This window comes from Schistocerca americana, chromosome 8 (genome assembly GCF_021461395.2).
Source record: "Schistocerca americana isolate TAMUIC-IGC-003095 chromosome 8, iqSchAmer2.1, whole genome shotgun sequence".
Lineage (NCBI taxonomy): Eukaryota > Metazoa > Arthropoda > Insecta > Orthoptera > Acrididae > Schistocerca > Schistocerca americana.
The window spans coordinates 263,085,055-263,106,228 of record NC_060126.1 but is presented as its reverse complement, the minus strand read 5'-3'; the positions used below and the strand labels follow the sequence as shown (position 1 = coordinate 263,106,228).

Here is a 21,174-nt window from a genome sequence, read left to right as displayed (position 1 = left end):
CTTAGAACTACTTAAACCTATCTAACCTAAGGACATCACACACATCCATGCCCGAGACAGGATTCGAACCTGCGACCGTAGCAGTCCCGCTTCTCTTCTTGTCTAAGCTATTTATCGTCCAGGTTTCACTTCCATACATGGCTACACTCCATACAAATATTTTCAGAAACGACTTCCTGACATTTAAATCTATACTCGATGTTAACAAATTTTTCTTCTTCAGAAACGCTTTCCTTGCCATTGCCGGTCTACATTTGATATCATCTCTACTTCGACCATCATCCGTTATTTTGCTCCCCAAATAGCAAAACTCCTTTACTACTTTAAGTGTCTCATTTCCTAATCTAATTCCCTCAGCATCACCCGACTTATTTCGACTACATTCCATTATCCTCGTTTTGCTTTTGTTGATGTTCATCTTATACCCTCCTTTCATACGCGACTGGAACAGGAAATGGAGGTAATGACAGTGGCACGTAAAGTGTCTTCCGCCACACACCGTTGGGTGGCTTGCGGAGTATAAATGTAGATGTAGATGTAGGATGACATGGCGGCCGGTCGGTTCCGTTGGGCTTTCAGGGCCTGATTGGACGGTGTTCGTTTATTACGTGCTGAACGCTCCTGGAATACTGGCGGGTCCACCTCTCGCGAAATCTAGTGGTCATTTCCGCGACGTCCGGATACTTTTGGTCGGATAGTGTAGACTAGTGAAGACGGTAGGTGTGCGGCGTCGCCGGCGGCAGCTGTGGGCGGTGGTGGGGGCGTGCGGTTATAAGGCGCGAGGCGGCGGCGGCGGCCCAGCACAGCAGCATGAAGTTCCCGGTGCGAGGGCTGGTGGCGCGCTGGCGGTCGCTGGTGTTGCTGCTGTGCCCGCTGGTGCTGCTGCCGCTTGCCGTCTCCAGCTATTCGGTGAGTCGCCGGCGCGTCTTCCTCGGCCACCTACTGCTGTTGTCGCGCGTCTGCGATGTTTCCGCCGAAGTCCGTCTCGCCCGCAGGCAGTAGCCGTCTAGTGTTTCACAGATTCCCCGTGCGAGTGCGTGAACTTCGTACGTCACCAGTGCTACAACTGACCGCTGCTTTCTTATCTTTGTCCACCGTAAACGACAGAGCGTACAAACCAGTTTTCCTGCAGAGTGCATCTACGACTGACATACAAGGTGTTTCAAAATACGTGTTACACACTTCTAGAGGTTTCAGAGCGATTTAGTAGATCAAATGTCACATAGGAACCGATGCCCGGAAACGTAGAGAGCGTCAAAGTTATAGGCACCGCCGCCTGTAAATTATGTATAAACGGACTGTTTCCGTGATGATGTTACAGACTTTCTAAGATGACGGAGAGGGATAAACGTATCAATTTGAAGTAAGGGTCCCTGTACCCCAAACGAACGTGTCGAAGACTCGAAAGTTGTACAGGCCACACCAATATTCAGGAAAGGTATTAGCAGTAATCGACATAATTACAGGCCCACGCTGGCCGGAGTGACCGAGCGATTCTAGGCGCTACAGTCTGGAACCGCGCGACCCCTACGGTCGCAGATTTGAATCCTGCCTCGGGCATGGATGTGTGTGATGTCCTTAGGTTATTTAGGTTTAAGTATTTTCTAAGTCTAGGGGACTGATGACGTCAGAAGTTAAGTCCCATAGTGCTCAGAGCCAATTACAGGCCCATATCATTAACGTCGATATGCAGGACGATTTTGGAACATATATTGTGTTCGAACATTATGAATTACCGCGAAGAAAACGGTCTATTGACACACAGTCAATATGGATTTAGAAAACATCGTTCTTGTGACACACAACTAGCTCTTTATTCGTATGAAGTGCTCAATGCTATTGACAGTGGGTTTCGATTCCGTATTTCTGGATTTCTGGAAGGCTTTTGACACTGTACCACACAAGCGGCTTGTAGTGAAATTGCGTACTTATGGAATATCGTCTTAGTTATATGAATGGATTTGTGATTTCCTGTCAGAGGGGTCACAGTTCGTAGTAACTGATGGAAAGTCATCGAGTAAAACAGAAATGATTTCTGGAGTTCCCCAAGGTAGTGTTATAGGCCCTTTGCTGTTCCTTATCTATATTAACGATATGGGAGACAATCTGAGTAGCCGTCTTACGTTGTTTGCAGATGACGCTGTCGTTTATCGACTACTAAAGTCATCAGAAGTTCAAAACAAATTGCAAAACGATTTAGAGAAGTTATCTGAATGCTGTGAAAATTGGTAGTTGACCCTAAATAACGAAAAGTGTGAGATAAACCACATGAGTGCTAAAAGGAATTCGTTAAACTTCGGTTACACGATAAATCAGTCAAATCTAAAGGCCGTATATTCAACTAAATACCTAGGAATTAAAATTACGAAAAACTTAAATTGGAAGAAACACATAGAAAATATTGTGAGGAAGGCTAACCAAAGACTACGTTTATTGGCAGGACACTTAGAAAATGTAAGAGACCTACTAAGGAGACTGCCGACACTACGCTTGTCCGTCCTCTTTTAGAATATTGCTGCGCGGTGTGGGATCCTTACCAGGTAGGACTGACGGAGTACATCGAAAAAGTTCAAAGAAGGGCACCACGTTTTGTATTATCGCGAAATATGGGAGAGTGTGTCACTGAAATGATACAGGGTTTGGGCTGGACATCATTAAAACAAAGGCGTTTTTCGTTGCGACGAAATCTTCTCACGAATTTCCAATCAAAAACTTTCTCCTCCGAATGCGAAAATATTTGTTTGACGCCGACCTTCATGGGGAGAAACGATGATCACGATAAAATAAGGGAAATCAGAGCTCGTATGAAAAGATATAAGTGTTCGTTCTTTCCGCTCCCTATACGAGATTGGAATAATAGAGAATTGTGAAGGTGGTTCGATGAACACTCTGCCAGGCATTTAAATGTGATTTGCGGAGTAACCATGTAGATGTAGAAAGTTATAGCCGAACGCCGTTCTGATACATGTTCTGGTACCATTGTTGCTGAAATTGTAGGGTTCAGGTGGTATTATGGACCAAAACAAGGAAAAAATGTCCAGCAAACATGGGGTCTAAACTGAATCCCTGAGAGCTATGAGCACTTTTTCATCTTCGCTGCTGTCAAACCCATCTACCTATTGAAAAAGTGCTCATAGTTCTTAATTTGTGCATTTTAGGACCCATTTATACAGGGCATTTTTCCTTATTTTGGTCCATGTTTTCCACTTCTGGAAGTAGTCTACCCTATAATCTTAGCAACAACACTACCAGTACGAGTATTCCACTGTCAGAGGTATCAGAACGGTATTCACTTATTACTTTCAAAAATTCTACTCGTTCATTTCCTGTAGAGGTACCCTTACCTCAAATTTATACATTTATACTTCTACATCATCCTAGAAAGTTTGTAACGTCATCACAGAAACACCCTTTACATAAATACATTTACAGTCGGCGGCGCCTGTAACTTCGACGCTATATAGCATAGTCGGATGACGTTTCCGGACATTGGTTCCTATGTAAAACTCGATCTACCCAGTCCCTTCTACAACCTCTGGAACTGTGGAACATCAATTGTGGAATACCCTGTAGTAATTGCTGTTGCGCTCGGTGATGACCTGCGAACACATTTAAGACCAGCGTATGCAGCACTTGGCGAAGTGGTTACTGGGAAATGCACATCCATAAATGTCCGCTGCAGTATTTTGCATACTGCAGAAACAAAAGGTCATTTGCCTTCAAGGACTGGCTTCTTGGTAAGACTGCAGATCCCACAACAGGTGTACACTAACATGACGCGACGTTTATCTTAATAACGTTGGTGTTTTGATTTAGAAATACCTTTTCGTAGTTGCGATGAAAATATTGCTCTTGTTGTAACACGTACGAACAGCAGTGTTCGCAACTGATTTCACTCCACTAAGATCCTCTGTTACAGCAGCCATATGTAGGATATGTGGGTTAAAACAGTCTTGCGTGTAACTCAGCGTTTTATTAACAACTCGTTCCGGCTTCGTGGGACATCTTTAGATTATTCATAGCGATAACAAAATAAATAAAAATTAGAGTATGCTTCTAGCCTGAACGATTTTGAATGTGAATGAGGAACTGTTATTGAACTTAAAATTTTCGTTTCGCAACATATTAAAGAAACCCCGTCTGAAGCACGCGTCAAATCAGATAAACCCCCTGAAACATTTTCCTTTTCCGCCATATTAAAAACCATAAAACAGCTCTGTGGTAGACTAATCAGATGAAACTGCAGAAACCTCGTCAAAAACAACTAATAAAATATCGTGTAAGCGCGGGATGGATACTAAATAAATAATCAAACTGATTGAGGCGTAAATTAATATAATCGTACCAACAGGACAGAATGGTGCAGTGGTGGGAACACACAAAGAAGAAAACTCTGTCACAGAGCAGTTTTTATGGTTCTTAAAATGTTGGAAAAGGTTAGGATTCAGATGGTTTATTTGATTTGACGCGTGCTTCAGTCTAGCACGCAGCGGTTTTACGGTTTTTAATATATTCCAAAAGGAAAATTTTAAGGTCAGCACCAGTTCATTCACATTTACAATCGTGCAAGGTAGGACCATAACCTTTTTTTCTGATTTTGTGCGTTTATTTCATCCACCTGGTTCTTTTAGCTAAATTAAGGAGTTACAAAACCGAATACACTTAGGAATCCGCCGATTAAAGTGTAAATATACAGATTTGTACATTATTGACGTTATTATGTGCGCTATGGGCTGGTAGTAATCGTTGCATATCAAAAGAACATTGTAATACTTTCTGTATCTATTCAGTTTTAGAACCACAAAAGGCTCTTGTAGCAGCCATGTAAAATATATTTCTAAATTTAAAAAGACAGCACTACAAAAGACGATTGCTTACAAGCATTTTCACAAAGAAGCAGAGATCATGTTGGCGTTTGATTTCTGCTTGGGCCAAATTTAATGCGTGAAGCGCTGATATTCGGCTTGGCTCTACATGAGAGAGAAAGTTATTCATTTACGCTAAACCGTCTTCCCTGATTGATATTTTCATGCAAGTACGTGCTGTGTTCCAAAATAATGATTGAAATGGGGGGATATATCGAACAAGCTTAGCTGCGAATTAATTTCTTATGTTTAGACGTCAGAACAGCACGCTGTAACCTTGCCGTTACTAAAGCAGGAATTGTGTGATCCGGCTGGGTATCGGACAGGCGTTATTTCTAAGCACTGCGCCTAGAATGCTAGTGAATGATCTCTCTTAGTTACAGCCATACGCCTTCTACGTAATTCAGTGAAAGCGAGTGCTAGAGAAATAACTAGAATTCGTAATTTCCCGATTTTTGTCTAGCACCAGATATATAAGCTGGCTACATTTCGAGGTTATAACACTACCAGAATAATTCTCTGTTCCAGAGTGTTTGGCGGAACGCCTGAGTACACTCATTTAAATTTTCATAACAGAATAAATCGCGTAATACAGCAGGAGCCAAACATGTTGGGTCGTAGCAAACATAAGTACTAACAAGCAAGAAAGTAGTGTCTGTTGCTATTACTGTCTTCATATAATTCGGACAGTTTCATTGTGCCATTGGTGCAGAATTATCGGTTACTCAGTTGTTGTCCGACAGGTTGCGTTTACAGAATGTCTGACAATGTTGTGAAATTAAGACGGTGTATCGCGAGAGACTTCACACTACTGAAAGCGTATCCCTCATTTCCGTACTCGACCGTTTACGCATTGCTTTCGTGGATGCTGCACTCGTTGCGAGTCCCACTCTTAGACGGGTGCGTCGTTTAACTATGCTGCAAGGAGGAAGTCGCGGTTTGTTGATTCGTACAAGTCGCACTGCTTGCTCCACAGTGCGTGACGATGGCGACAACATTTAGCGCACCGACACCGGAAATCCCTACAATCGCAGCGCAACAACGAGTCGACAGCGCTGCTTGTTATCCATTCCGCGAATCTTTCGCAACTTCGCGATGTGGAAGGAGACAAATTGTTATGGAGTCTTAAGACGGAAATTATGGAACGATGCCACTCAAGTCTGTTCAATGAGAAGAAAACAATAAATGACCCGTCACCGAGATTCACCGAGGTTTTTTTTTTTCTTTCGGCATTCGCTTTAGATTCCTTGCATAAGGGTGCCACAACAAATTCGGGGCGATTTATGGAAACTTTAAGCAAGAATGTAAATCATCTTCTACAAGTTAATAGGACGAAATAAACGTTTGTTAGCGCTCTTTTTCTTTTGCAGCATAAAGCAACAACTCACAATTTCTCAATTTCTTTCTGATCACCGTAGAAAGAAAGATCAGAGGCGGTGAACAAACTTGTATTAACGCTAGGAAGTGACAGGAAATTGTCCATGGTGTTTTCAGCAGAACCGGCCAGACATTTGTATAAACCAGGGAAAATCTAAACGTGAACGGACGAACTGGAATTAGAGTCCAACTTCTCATGAATGACAGACAAGTGCTTCCTTACTGCGTCCCTCGCTTGGTAACACCACAATCTGGGAACTTTCATTTCACAGGCTTTGCCACAACCATCAGTTGATTCCTAGCAGTAAACGATTACTGATCTCTCATAGTAAAAGAAAACCGGATTATGAACAATCTTTTCTACAACCGGATTCCACAATATCCGCCGCCGGTTTTCTAATTTACCAACAGTGCGCCCCTGGAAAGGCAACTGAATATGGAACAGGTGTTATAAATAATAAACTGGACTGGGTAGTCAAGACAGAAAATGGGATTACTATCGTTTATAAATTAATAATGAAATCGTTATCAGTTTCTTACCCTGTCGTCCTCAGCTGCGTATAATAAAAATAAATAAAAAGTAAAAATAAGAAAACATTTGCATAATCACCTAAAGATATTTTAAAACACACACACACACACACACACACACACACACACACACAAACACACACACACACACACACAGTTAGGTCTCTCATATCACAAAAACACGTTCAAATCTAATAGCCGGCGGTTCTAGGCGCTTTAGTCCGGAACCGCGCTGCTGCTATGGTCGCAGGTTCGAATCCTGCCTCGGGCATGGATGTGTGTGATGTCCTTAGGTTAGTTAGGTTTAAGTAGTTCTAAGTTCTAGGGGACTGATGACATCAGAAGTTAAGTCTCATAGTGCTCAGAGCCATTTGAACCAAGGCGCTTGAGACTGCAAGGCTACCAAGCGCGGCACGTAAAATCAGTAAGCGGACTGAAATCTATTCATTCACTCAGTGACCTTACTGGCACCGAATTGGAAGCTAACGGAGACATGGTCGAAATACTGAGTTCGGTCTTTCAAAATTGTTTCACCGCGGAAGATCGTAGAAGTGGCAGGTATTGAGAAAATCATGGCGGAATAGAAAAGCGAGCACAGTCGTTTGGCAGTGAAAAGACCTCAGGACCAGATGAGATACCTGTAAGATTCTACAAAAATTATGCTCCCCTTATAACAGCAGTTTATTGTAGATCGCTGGAGGAATGAAGACTTCCTAGCGACAGCAAAAAAGCGCAGGTGATTCCCGTTTTCTAGAAGAGTCGTAGAATAGATGCACATAATTATAAGCCAATGACACTTTTGCAGAAAGAATATCTCCTCTATAAAAATCATGATGGAGTCCACAAACAGAGAGCTTGCGAAGCTCAGCCCGTTCTATTCCTCCATGAGACTCCTAGCGCTGTAAACTGCGGCCCTCAGGTTGATGTCGTGGTCCATGACTTCGGGAGGGCATTTGACACCGCCCCGTACTGCCATTTAGTCAAAAAACTATGAGCTTGCCAAGTATCGGACCAGATTTGCGACTGGATTCAAGATTTCCTTGCAGATAGACGTCAACTTGTCGCTCTTATTTAAAAGAAAATCGTCAGATGTAAAGGTAATTTCCAGAACAGCCCAAGGAAGCCTGATAGGACCGTTACAGTTTGCAATGTACAGAAATCACCTAATAGAGACTGTCGCATGCTCCTTAAGACTGTTCGCAGATGATGCGACTGTCAAAAGAAAGTGCAACGTCACAGTATCAATTTGCAGAATGACCAGCAGAGGGTTGGTGGATGTGCAGGCTTTAGCTGTCGACCCTGAACGTAAATAAATGTAACGTACTGCGCGTACAGAGGAAAAGCGACCCACTACTGTAAAACTAGACCACTGATGACAAGATGCTGCCGGCCGGGGTGGCCGAGCGGTTCTAGGCGCTACAGTCTGGAACCGCGCGACCGCTACGGTCGCAGGTTCGAATCCTGCCTCGGGCTTGGGTGTGTGTGATGTCCTTGGGATAGTTAGGTTTAAGTAGTTCTAAGTTTTGGGAGACTGATGACCTCAGAGCCATTTGAACCATTTGACAAGTTGCTGGAAACAATATCTACCGTAAAATACCTAGAAGTAACTATCCAGAATGACCTTATGTATAATGACCACATAAAACAAATAGGAGGAAAGCAGATGCCACTCTGAGATTCATAGGTAGAATCTTAAGGGAATGTAGCCCACAAAGGAAATAGTTTACAAGACGCTTGTTTGACAGATTCTTGGTTCTTCTTAACCAATCTGGGATCCTTACCAGGTAGGACTGACAGAGGAGATGGAGAAGACCCAAGGAAGAGCGGCGCTTTTCGACACAGCATCCTTTAGCCGACGCGAAAATGTTACAGAGATGTTCAACAAAATTCTATGGCAGGCATTGCAAGAGATGCGTTGCGCATCACGGAGAAATTTAATATTGAAATTTCGAGAGAATACTTTCCCGGGAGAGTCGTACAACGTATTTCTCCGTCCCACATACATTTCGCTAAATGACAACGACGAGAAAATACGAGAAAGTGGAGCTAATACAGAGGCTTACCGACAATCAGTCTTCCCACGCGCCATCCACGAGTGGAACAGGAAAGGAGGGGGAGGGTTAGTTAGTGGTACCAGAAGTACTCTCCTCTACCTACAGAGTATGATGTACACGTGCATGACTCATTATTTGAGTAAAAATATCGTGGGGGTAATAAGTCCCAACTATTCTTGGGAGTGTGTAGGTGGAGGTGAAAAGAAGTAACAGTCGAAAATATCCGATAACGGCCGATATTAACACCAAATCCACACTGATGACCGTCACGATCACTCTAGAATTATGGGTAATTGGGAGTTCCAAATGGTTCAAATGGCTCTAAGCACTATGGGACTTAACATCTGGGGTCACCAGTCCCCTAGACTTAGAGCTACTTATACCTAACTAACCTAAGGACATCACACACATCCATGCCCGAGGCAGGATTCGAACCTGCGACCGTAGCAGCAGCGCGGTTCCGGACTGAAGCGCCTAGCACCGCTCGGCCACAACGACCGGCAGGTAGGGGGTGGGAAAGGGGGGGGGGAAGGGGAAGCGCTATACAGTGAAGGAGTTTCTAGTAAAATTTGTACAAGTCTCACTCACTACTGCGAAAAATTAACTGTGGGGCAGCAAGACATCGCTACCATACCTATGGCTAAGGGTTTTGGGATCTGAAGTCGTGACAGGACTGTTCAATGGAACCAGGCTCGCTATGAAATATCTCATGCCAAAAGTTACCAAAACGACAGTTCTCAATGGCGAGTCGAAGGGAGAAGATCTGTTGATTCCACGTATTCACAGCATTTACTTCGGCATCTATTTGATTTCAAACGACGTCAGTTATCCGTTGTATCCTCAGTGACCATCAACAAGGCACAAGGCTAATCGCTTCAAGTGAGTGGATTAAATCTGGAAAATCCAAACGTTTCACATGGTCACTTACACAGGATGTTGGGGACATAAGTGCAGATATTTTGATCATTGGCGCCGCACTAAGCACCCACTCTAGTGTGTTAGTTGTTTTTTCTCTGTGTGTAACACTGTTTCCGCAGGCACGTCGTATGACACGTAACCTGATATTTTCTGCACAGTTGTAACTGCTGTAACTGCACAACCAAGAGGACTACACCTGTAAATAAAGACTAACCGTTTTGCGTCCATGCATCCACACTTCAACCCTTGACCTGCTTCCCCGGGGCAAATAAGCATTAACTGATTGCTCTTGCCACACGCACTTGGAGATACTAACCATCCTAAAAACATAGTACTCCTAATAGCTATTCCTAATGAGGTAAATACTGATGTAATGTTATTCAGCCACCAATAAAAAATCTGCACTTACACTCTAACACCCTGTATGTGCATGCTCACCAATGGGTCAGCCTAAAACTTTTTTTCGCAGAAGAAATATCGTTGTCCAAAAGCACTTGCTTAATTTTTTTCAGATTTATTTTATTGCACAAAGAATCATTGTCTCTAATTGATTTTGAACATGTAAATGTGTCTGCTTTTTATATGTGTACTTACGTGGAAAGGAAAAGAAGCAAAAGAGGCATTGCAACGTGTACCGGGCACAGCTGGTACAGCGGTACAAAAAAATCGAGACTGAGGACAGTACTGATGAGCTATTTCTTCAAAACAAGAGGTTTAGGAGATACGACAAAAGGAAATAAACAATGCCGCAAATTTGTGCACCTACCAAATATGTTCAGTTAGCGACTGTCTCCTTCAAAATAGTACTCACGTGAGTCAAGGTACGCCTGTGTTCGGCCCTTCCGATTATCAAAACATTTGTGAAGGACAGTTTTCGTGAGGCTGTGCGGTAGCTGCTTCTTTAATGCCTCTCAAGGCATCACTAAAACACATCAGTAGTAAACTGCTCGTCCACTGCTAATGAGCTGAGCGATTTTGATAAAACTTGCCCCAGTATACGGATACAATCTCGCACAGATACAGCACGAGTAATAGTTCTTTAATATTGTTAGCAGTCCGACTTACTTTGCATCAACGCAGTACAACAGTCAAATGCGATACGCAGACAGTGATACACGTGTTCACATACCAGCGAACACCAGATAGTGGTCTCTAAGCGTACGAAACCTTACAAATTGCCGCACGGGGCAGGTGCGCGGTCTCAGGCGTCTTGTCACGGTCCGCGCGGCTGCCTCCGTCGGAGGTTCGAGTCCTCCCTCGGGCATGGGTGTGTGTGTCGTCCTCAGCGTAATTTAGTTTAAGTTAGATTAAATAGTGTGTAAGCTTAGGGACCGATGACCTAAGCAGTTTGGTCCCATGAGACCTTACCACAAATTTCCAAATTTCCTTACAAATTACACATGTAGCCAGCATTTTGTATCTGAACTGCCAGTAATATTACTGTTCTGAAGGAATTACTTGACTCATGCTATTGGAAGGCATCAATATTGTTATTCATTGTTTTGTCACATAGTATCACTATCTTGTGCGTCATTTGAAGTCCAGAGTACCCCGCATTGTACTCTGTTTAGGACTTCTTTTGGCTCCTGTACCGCTCTTCGTTTTCGTAATGTAGTGAAAGTTTCCCTATGTACGACCTATTTGGCAAACACATCGCAAAGACCCCCGCTCCCCCCTTCTAGGTAAAGCAAAAGTGCTTAGAACCTTTCTCGTAACGAAACCGGAGTGAGATGGCATAACAGCTAAGCAGTATAATGTAGTAGTAATCGCCAGGTTCAGTTGTGGTTTCTATTTCAGACCGAAAATCTGTTGTCTTTTCTACTTTCTCCTGTCTGTTAGTACAATCTAAACGACGATTAGAAATAATTTTCCGCTAATGATATTCTTTTCTTGTCGGACACTCGTGTAGCTCATGTGAACATGTAAGCATCTCTCTGGACAAAATCTCAGCGGACAGCGACTGCGGCTGCTGAATCTTGCGTCTCACGTTTGTTCCTTTACGAAGTTTCGTCAGATTTGTAAAATAACAATTTCTTCGCCACCAATGTTTTATTTACATCCGTTGCGAAACTTCATCACTCGACGGCTGCTTCTAAGAAATTTTGCACACTGTTCTGTTTAGATGCACGGAATTATGAACTTCGTTGTGACATTCACTTGTTGTAGTTTCGCTGATCCTGTGCTTCGTCAAAATTCGGTATATCAACCGAAGTCTGTTTTAGTTGATTGTTACGTCCGATTTAATAATTCCCGTTGCTTACACAGCTGCCACTTGAATGCAAACATCCCTCTGACAACACGGAAGCTGTTGCTAAGGACATTTTCGAAGTTCCAGTAAGTAGCTACTTAGCCCTCAACGGGAGGCTGATGAGGGACTTCTGGTTTTATCTAGCAACCGTCGGATCATAGTTACCTAAGCACGTCCAGTGGACGACGGGTCAACTTTGGTCTTTCGTATCTTTTCCTTATCGCCCTCTATCTCTTCCAGGGACACCTCGGTGAACTCTGAATATGTACCGTGACACCACAAAGGTTACTCATTCTGATTCGTTTAAGATATTAACTAAATATTAAGCAAATCGGAACATTTACAGAAAAACTGAAAGTGCTTATATACAGCGAGGAGACAGTAAGCACTTAACAGGTTCACAGGCACGCTGAGGTACACAAGATACTTTCGTGCCGTGCCTTAACCCACGTTTGTAAATCAGACTGAAATCTCTTGTCCTTCCATGAATGTTTACTCTTTTTATATCTGTATCTACATTTATACACCGCATTCCAGCTATCGGAGTGCGGTGGAGGATACATGATTGTAACTATAATTTCCCCTCTTTTATATCAGCAGTCTGAGAACACAGGGAATTGTAAGAAATAACAACAAAGCTCCTTTTATTCACTTTAATATTAATAAATAACATTTAAACATGAGCTCCGTGATTTTAAATGCATAATTTGATGCGCTTTGTAAGATTAAGGTGAACTCGATGGAGCAGTCTGTATTGCCGTCAATTGTAGCACACTTACTGGTAATGTGATCTGTCAGGTGGTTTAAATTTGTAGTCGTCATCGAGTAAACTCCTCTTTCAGCATACCCCAGAAAAAGAAATTAAAGGGAGAAAGGTCTGGCTAACTTGGGGACCACTCTTCATGACCGCTTCTTTCAATTCAGTGAAGAAAATTGTCAATCAGCCAATCTCCAACAGCTACAGCAAGATGGGCTGCGGCCCCAGCCAATCTCTAACAGCTGCAGCAAGATGGGCTGGGACCCCATCCCGCTGAAACCAGTCTGCAAGTCCCTCATCCACGCGCTCAGTTTGAGGCATCAATTAGTGTCGCAGCATGTTTGGATAAGTGTCACTTCTTACATTTTCATCAAAGAAGATAGGTCGTAGCACATGAGCTTTCGACAGACCACACCACACCGTCACCTTTTGGCAGCCCTCTCTTCCAGGGGTTAAACAAACCTGTGGCCATTCTGTCTTCTGTGGACATTCTGGAAAATGGTACCGTATACATAATACGTCTGTACACTTTAATATTTATAGATGAAAAACAGTATATCTTTATAAAACTGGAGCACAATTTACCTTTAAGCACGTCAATAAATGGTAGTCAGTACCAAGTATCCCATCAAATTAGCGAGCATGGCAGAGCGTATGCAGCTGTCATAGAATGTACTTTTTATGTCTATCGTCACATTTTTGCTATGTATACAAAATTCTACTTTCGGTTTACTATGCTACCAAACTCACCAAGTTGATGGACGCGTATATGTTCGAGATCATATCTTGAAGTTTACAGAAATAGTCGGTCTGTACCAGCCATGTCAGCTGAGAGCGCTCCGCTGCCTCCTGGACTCCGGTAGGCGCGCCGTCCCCAGATCGAATCCGCCCGGTGGATGAACGACGAGTGAGGTGTGCCGATGAGCCTGGATGTGGTTTTTAGGCGGTTTTCCGCATCCCCTGGGTGAATACCGGGTTGGTTCCCACGTCCCGCCTCAGTTACACGACTCGCAGAAATTTGAAAACGTTCGCACTATTTCATGGCTTACAATACATGCAGACAGTTGGGGTACACTGCTTCCGTCCCATAGGGTGCGGGGTGGCGACAGGAAGGGCAGCTGGCCACCCTCTGACACTATATCGCCTAATCCGCAGTAACTCGGCCGACCTCGTGTTGAAATGGGACAAAGGTCCTAAGGAAATGATGAGATACGCGAATGTTTGTTCATTCATAGCTTGCATGTATTTGCTATTTCTTACAGGAATTATACCTCGAGTTTTCTTCAACTACAAGCGTATAATAGACAGAGAAATTATAAATTTGAGGAAACCTTGATATTACACACCGAGTTAGTTGAAAAGGCATGACACAGCAGCACAAACTCAAAACTAGAAATGCTGTTTCCATGGTTATATGTTTGAGCGTACACGTAATCCTATCCCCGCAAGATCTGTAATTGTGAAGGAGATATTCCAGTGTATTGTACTAGAAATGAGTAAGAAATTCAGAAGTGGATGCCGAATTGAGTGATATTGCGTCACAGCGTATTTCGTTACTTGTAAGTACCTCTCGGCGTTTTTGGCGTTACTGTTGCCGTTACGAAGCTACCGTAGAGATGGTGTCAGCACGCTGTTTATTGTTGAACTAACAGTGACGGCTTACGGCGAGCGCCCGTGATCGACATGTGGGAAGGTCGACGAGCAAGGGTGTGTCTATCCTTTATAAGAGAGTAAAGGCAACATTTGCTTGGAGTGATGTATGCTACACGTCGGAGGGATTGTCTGTCATGGGACTCGTGTGATCTTGTAGTCTAACGCAAGGGAAAAACGCTGAGTTATTTAGCGGGAGGACGAATGTAAATGAATGATTGTGACACAACTGCGCCGTCTAGCTCACTCTAGGACACGAATTCGGGTTCCTGCCTTTCGTGGACAAATAGTGAGCTACCCGAGTACTTCTCAAGCATCAAGAAACAATTCCGAAAAGCATATTGTTCCTCACAAAAAATAATTTCAGGATTATGTATGTTGCGAAGCGAAAGAGTCTTCCAGAATACAGAACCAGAGCCTGTGTCTCAGCTATTCAGTGACATCTTTTGCCAATTTTCTTTGTTATCTGTATGTATCGACCTTGAGGATCAGGCGTCGGGCGTATAGTCTAGCTTTAGTAACTGCGCTCTTGAGCTTTCTGTATCTGGCTATAACTGATCCTAAGTTGTCCTGAGTCTTTCACGATATGCAGGGGTAGTCATTTCAGATATTAGTCAACGGGTGTTGTAGGAGCCGCTTGTGTCTGAGAGACACGTGGGTCACGATGAAGACTCGGAATAGACAGCATGAGGTATACCTCGAAGTTTCTGAGAACTACCCGATCCCAGTGTGAGAAGTGGACTTACTCTGGCAGCTGTGCGGCAGAAATGACGAGTACGCATCCTCAGTGGCGACTGATCACGTGCGGTGAGCAACATCTTGCCAAATTCTAGTACGAGTAGAATGGATTGCGCGGAGAATGATGGAGAACCTGGGGTAAACTGGCCCGGCGGTGGATACTTCTGGTCAACACGAATCCCGCGTCTAAATTCAGTGAAAGAATACTTCTAGGAACAAATCCGGAACGAACCAAGACCAACTGGAAGTGAAATAACGTAGTACCCCATTTGCTTCCGAGATCTGGGACACAGACGTGCCCTCTAGGCCTTTTCACCATCACTGACAACTTTCGAAACAGTCACTTATTTTGCACATTCTAAATGCTAGACATATTGCAAAGATGTTTGTGTACGGGGCAGTCGATCACTGGAAGTAGCGCGGTCTTGACGACCTTATAACGTATGTCTCAGGTGAAACACTTGGCGAGCGGTAGGGCTAAACGCGATCGCGTATTTCGCTGCGAACGATCGTTTGAATGACTCAGTCTGAGACTATTCTAGGGTTTCATGTCAGTGTGGTCCTAATTCAGATGCGCTACCATGGACGAGTAACATATCAAGTTGTCCGCCGCGGTAGCTGCGCCTTCAGCGTGGCGGATTGTTAATTGAAGGGGCCCATATTCGATTCCGGCCCGGTCGGCGATTTTATCCTCTCGGGGACTGATGCTTTGTTGTCCTTACAGTCGCATTGTCATAATTGACGTTCCACTGTTGAAATGTCTGTATAAGCAAGCCCCGCAAAAGTTACATTGAGTCTCCTTCCGTTGATCATTCTCACATTACAGTTTACAAATGCATGGTAAGATTCTTGCTAGCATTTGGAAGCTCAGCGTATCACCTGCAGCTCTTCCAGATCTTTAACGTGCATCTGTCTGTTGCCATATTTAACGTTCGTTGCATTGTGAACTGCTCAGTTTTCGAGGACTGTCTCAGAATCGGATTTCCATTAGTTCATTCGACTACTAGGGTCATCGAATTCGTAACATACTCGCCTAGTAAAATTGTTTCAATCTTCTTTTGCGGTGATTCGTCATTCTACATGTTCACACTTGGACTATTCTATGCTTTATTATAGCAACGACCGTGTATTAGATGAAATTATAATCATTTGAATCAAAATTTATGAGGTTTATTCACAATTCCACGCCACTATTAAATTTATGCATAAATATTCTTACACTTTCACGATTTTGTGTGTGTGTGGAAACTTCCATCGAAGTACAATATGTAACTTTACAGACATTCTGCATTCAGTGGGAATGCCATAGTACACTGACGTGACAAGAACCACGGATATCTTCTAATATCGTGTCGGAACTCCTTTTGCCCGACATAGTGCAGTACCTTGACGTGGCATGGACTCAATAAGTAGCTGGAAGTCCCGGCAGAAATACTGAGCCATGTTATCTCTATAGCCATTAAGAATTCCGAAGGTATTGCCGGTACAGGATTTTGCATACGAACTGACCTCTCGATTATATCCCATAAATGTTCGATGGTATTCATATCGGGCGATCTGGAAGGCCAAATCATTCGTTCGAATTTTCCAGAAAATTCTTCAAACTAATCGGGAACACTTGTGGCCCGGTGACATGGGGCATTGTCATCCATAAAAATTTCATCTTTGTTTAGAAAGAGGAAGTCCATGAATGGCTGCAGATGGTCTCCGAGTAGACGAACGCAACCATTTCCAATTAATGGTCAGTTCAATCGGACCAGAAGACCCATGCCATTCCACGGAACCGCAGCCCACACCATTATGGAGCTACTACCAGCTCGGAATGTGTTTTCTTGGCATCTTGGGTCCATGGCATCGTGGGTTCTGCGCCACACTCTAACCCTACCATCAGCTCTTAACCAACTGAAATTGAGACTCATCGAGGCCACGGTTTTCCAGTCGTCTAGGGTCCAATCGTTAAAGTCACGGTCCAGGAGAGGCGCTGCGGGCGATGACGTGCTGTTACCAAAGGCACTCGCATCGGTCGTCTGCTGCCATAGCCCATTAACGCCACATTTTGCCCCACTGCCCTAACAGATACGTTAGTCGGACGCCCCACATTGATTTCTGCAGTTATTCCAAGCAGTGTTGCTTGTCGGTTACCACTGACAACTTGATACGCATGCAGCTGCCCTCGGTCGTTAACTGAAGGCCGTCGGCCTCTGCGCTGTCTGTGGTGAGAGGTAATGCCTGAAATTTGGTATTCTCGGAAGACTATTGACACTGTGGATCTCAGAATTCTGTATTCCCTAATAATTTCCGAAATAGAATGTTCCATACATCTAGCTCCAGCTACCACTCAGGGCTCAAAGTCTGTTAGATTCCGTCGTGCGGCCATAGTAACATTGGAAACCATTTCCTTTGAATCGTCTGAGTACACATGACAGCTCCGCCAATGCACTGCCCTTTTATACCCTGTGTACGCGATACTGCCGCCATCTGTATATTTGCAGCTCCTATCGAAAGACTTTTCTCACCTCACTGTAAATCGAATGCATCGCTCGAGAAGTAATGGTCAGCGTTTTCTGAGATGTAAAATAATTGATGAATACTGACTGCCTAGAAAAGGGTGAAACAATAATTGGTGAATAATACGCAAGTCTCCTGATCTAAGTGTACGAAAAAATACGTTTAAAGAGCGCTAGATGGAAAAAGGAGAAAAGATCTTTCATCACATTAATGCACCTGTTCATAAATGTGCAGTGGCAATAGCAAAGCAAAGATCTGAAGCACGATTTGTTGGAATAGTCTCATAATGACCACACTTAACCCTGACTTGAACTCTACCTTCTCCCACATCTAAAGAGCTTCACGGCTGTCAATCGCATTTGGGTCCAATGATTAGTTTACAGCATTGGTAGATGGATTTGTGATACAACTTTCAGAATCATTCTTCAGGGATTAAAACTATTCTCTGAAAAAAGAAGAAAGGTTGACAAAGAAAATACACTGTATCTAAACGAAGTCCCACCTACAAAAATAAAGTGATATGTGATCTACAATTAGACTGTCGCTGCCTTGGCAGTACCCCTTCTTCGCATATATATACTCCTGGAAATGGAAAAAAGAACACATTGACACCGGTGTGTCAGACCCACCATACTTGCTCCGGACACTGCGAGAGGGCTGTACAAGCAATGATCACACGCACGGCACAGCGGACACACCAGGAACCGCGGTGTTGGCCGTCGAATGGCGCTAGCTGCGCAGCATTTGTGCACCGCCGCCGTCAGTGTCAGCCAGTTTGCCGTGGCATACGGAGCTCCATCGCAGTCTTTAACACTGGTAGCATGCCGCGACAGCGTGGACGTGAACCGTATGTGCAGTTGACGGACTTTGAGCGAGGGCGTATAGTGGGCATGCGGGAGGCCGGGTGGACGTACCGCCGAATTGCTCAACACGTGGGGCGTGAGGTCTCCACAGTACATCGATGTTGTCGCCAGTGGTCGGCGGAAGGTGCACGTGCCCGTCGACCTGGGACCGGACCGCAGCGACGCACGGATGCACGCCAAGACCGTAGGATCCTACGCAGTGCCGTAGGGGACCGCACCGCCACTTCCCAGCAAATTAGGGACACTGTTGCTCCTGGGGTATCGGCGAGGACCATTCGCAACCGTCTCAATGAAGCTGGGCTACGGTCCCGCACACCGTTAGGCCGTCTTCCGCTCACGCCCCAACATCGTGCAGCCCGCCTCCAGTGGTGTCGCGACAGGCGTGAATGGAGGGACGAATGGAGACGTGTCGTCTTCAGCGATGAGAGTCGCTTCTGCCTTGGTGCCAATGATGGTCGTATGCGTGTTTGGCGCCGTGCAGGTGAGCGCCACAATCAGGACTGCATACGACCGAGGCACACAGGGCCAACACCCGGCATCATGGTGTGGGGAGCGATCTCCTACACTGGCCGTACACCACTGGTGATCGTCGAGGGGACGCTGAATAGTGCACGATACATCCAAACCGTCATCGAACCCATCGTTCTACCATTCCTAGACCGGCAAGGGAACTTGCTGTTCCAACAGGACAATGCACGTCCGCATGTATCCCGTGCCACCCAACGTGCTCTAGAAGGTGTAAGTCAACTACCCTGGCCAGCAAGATCTCCGGATCTGTCCCCCATTGAGCATGTTTGCGACTGGATGAAGCGTCGTCTCACGCGGTCTGCACGTCCAGCACGAACGCTGGTCCAACTGAGGCGCCAGGTGGAAATGGCATGGCAAGCCGTTCCACAGGACTACATCCAGCATCTCTACGATCGTCTCCATGGGAGAATAGCAGCCTGCATTGCTGCGAAAGGTGGATATACACTGTACTAGTGCCAACATTGTGCATGCTCTGTTGCCTGTGTCTATGTGGCTGTGGTTCTGTCAGTGTGATCATGTGATGTATCTGACCCCAGGAATGTGTCAATAAAGTTTCCCCTTCCTGGGACAATGAATTCACGGTGTTCTTATTTCAATTTCCAGGAGTGTATATAATACTACTGGCCATAAAAATTGCTACACCACGAAGATGACGTGCTACAGACGTGAAATTTAACTGACAGGAAGAAGATGCCGTGATATGTAAATGATTAGCTTTTCAAAGCATTCACACAAGACTGGCGCCGGTGGTGACACCTACAACGTGCTGCCATGAGGTAAGTTTCCAAACGTTTTCTCATACACAAACAGCAGTTGACCGGCGTTGCCTGGTGAAACGTTGTTGTGATGCCTCGTGTAAGGAGGAGAAATGCGTACCATCACGTTTCCGACTTTGATAAAGGTCGGATTGTAGCCTATCGCGATTGCGGTTTATCGTATCGCGACATTGCTGCTTGCGTTGGTCGAGATCCAATGACTGTTAGCAGAATATGGAATCTGTGGGTTCAGGAGCGTAATACGGAACGCCGTGCTGGATCCCAACGGCCTCGTATCACTAGCAGTCGAGATGCCAGGCATCTTATCCGCATGGCTCTAACGGATCGTGCAGCCACGTCTCGATCCCTGAGTCAACAGATGGGGACGTTTGCAAGACAACAACCATCTGCACGAACAGTTCGACGATGTATGCAGCAGCATGGACTATCAGCTCGGAGACCGTGGCTGCGGTTACCCTTGACGCTGCATCACAGACAGTAGTGCCTGCGATGGTGCACTCGACGACGACCCTGGGTGCACGAATGGCAAAACGTCATTTTTTCGGATGAATCCAGGTTCTGTTTACAGCATCATGATGGTCGTATCCGTGTTTGGCGACATCGCGGTGAACGCACATTGGAAGCGTGTATTCGTCATCGCCATACTGGCGTATCACCCGGCGTGATGGTATGGAGTACCATTGGTTACATGTCTCGGTCACCTCTTGTTCGTATTGACGGCACTTTGAACAGTGGACGTTACATTTCAGATGTGTTACGACCAGTGGCTCTACCCTTCATTCGATCCCTGCGAAATCCTACATTTCAACAGGATAATCCACGACCGTACGTTGCAGGTCCTGTACGGGCCTTTCTGGATACAGAAAATGTTCGACTGCTGCCCTGGCCAGCACATTCTCCAGACCTCTCACCAACTGAAAACGTCTGGCCAACGGTGGCCGAGCAACTGGCTCGTCACAATTCGCCAGTCACTACTCTCGATGAACTGTGGTATCGTGTTCAAGCTGCATGGGCAGCTGTACCTGTACACGCCATCCAAGCTCTGTTTGACTCAATGTCCAGGCGTATCAAGGCCGTTATTACGGCCAGAGGTGGTTGTTCTGGGTACTGATTTCTCAGGATCTATGCACCCAAATTGCATGAAAATGTAATCACATGTCAGTTCTAGTATAATATATTTTTTCAATGAATACCCGTTCATCATTTGCATTTCTTCTTGGTGCAGCAATTTTAATGGCAAGTAGTGTATATGTATAGGATTGATAAGTTATACAGTTTAGAGAGAAAATATGCTGTCAGTTAACAGGGAAAAAGTATGTTTTCACCCGGGAAAAAGTGTATTTTTAATCGGGAAAGTGGCG

At 44.8% G+C, this 21,174-nt stretch overlaps 1 protein-coding gene across 1 annotated transcript in view; it reads left to right on the top strand.

The window, feature by feature from the left end:
- The first annotated feature begins 810 nt into the window (after positions 1-810).
- LOC124544728 (protein I'm not dead yet-like) overlaps positions 811-21,174 on the top strand; it is a 261,594-nt gene continuing 241,230 nt past the window's right edge. The window contains exon 1 of the mRNA XM_047123378.1: positions 811-909. Within this exon, the coding sequence (XP_046979334.1) occupies positions 811-909 (99 nt within the window). The remainder of the gene's footprint in view (positions 910-21,174) is intronic.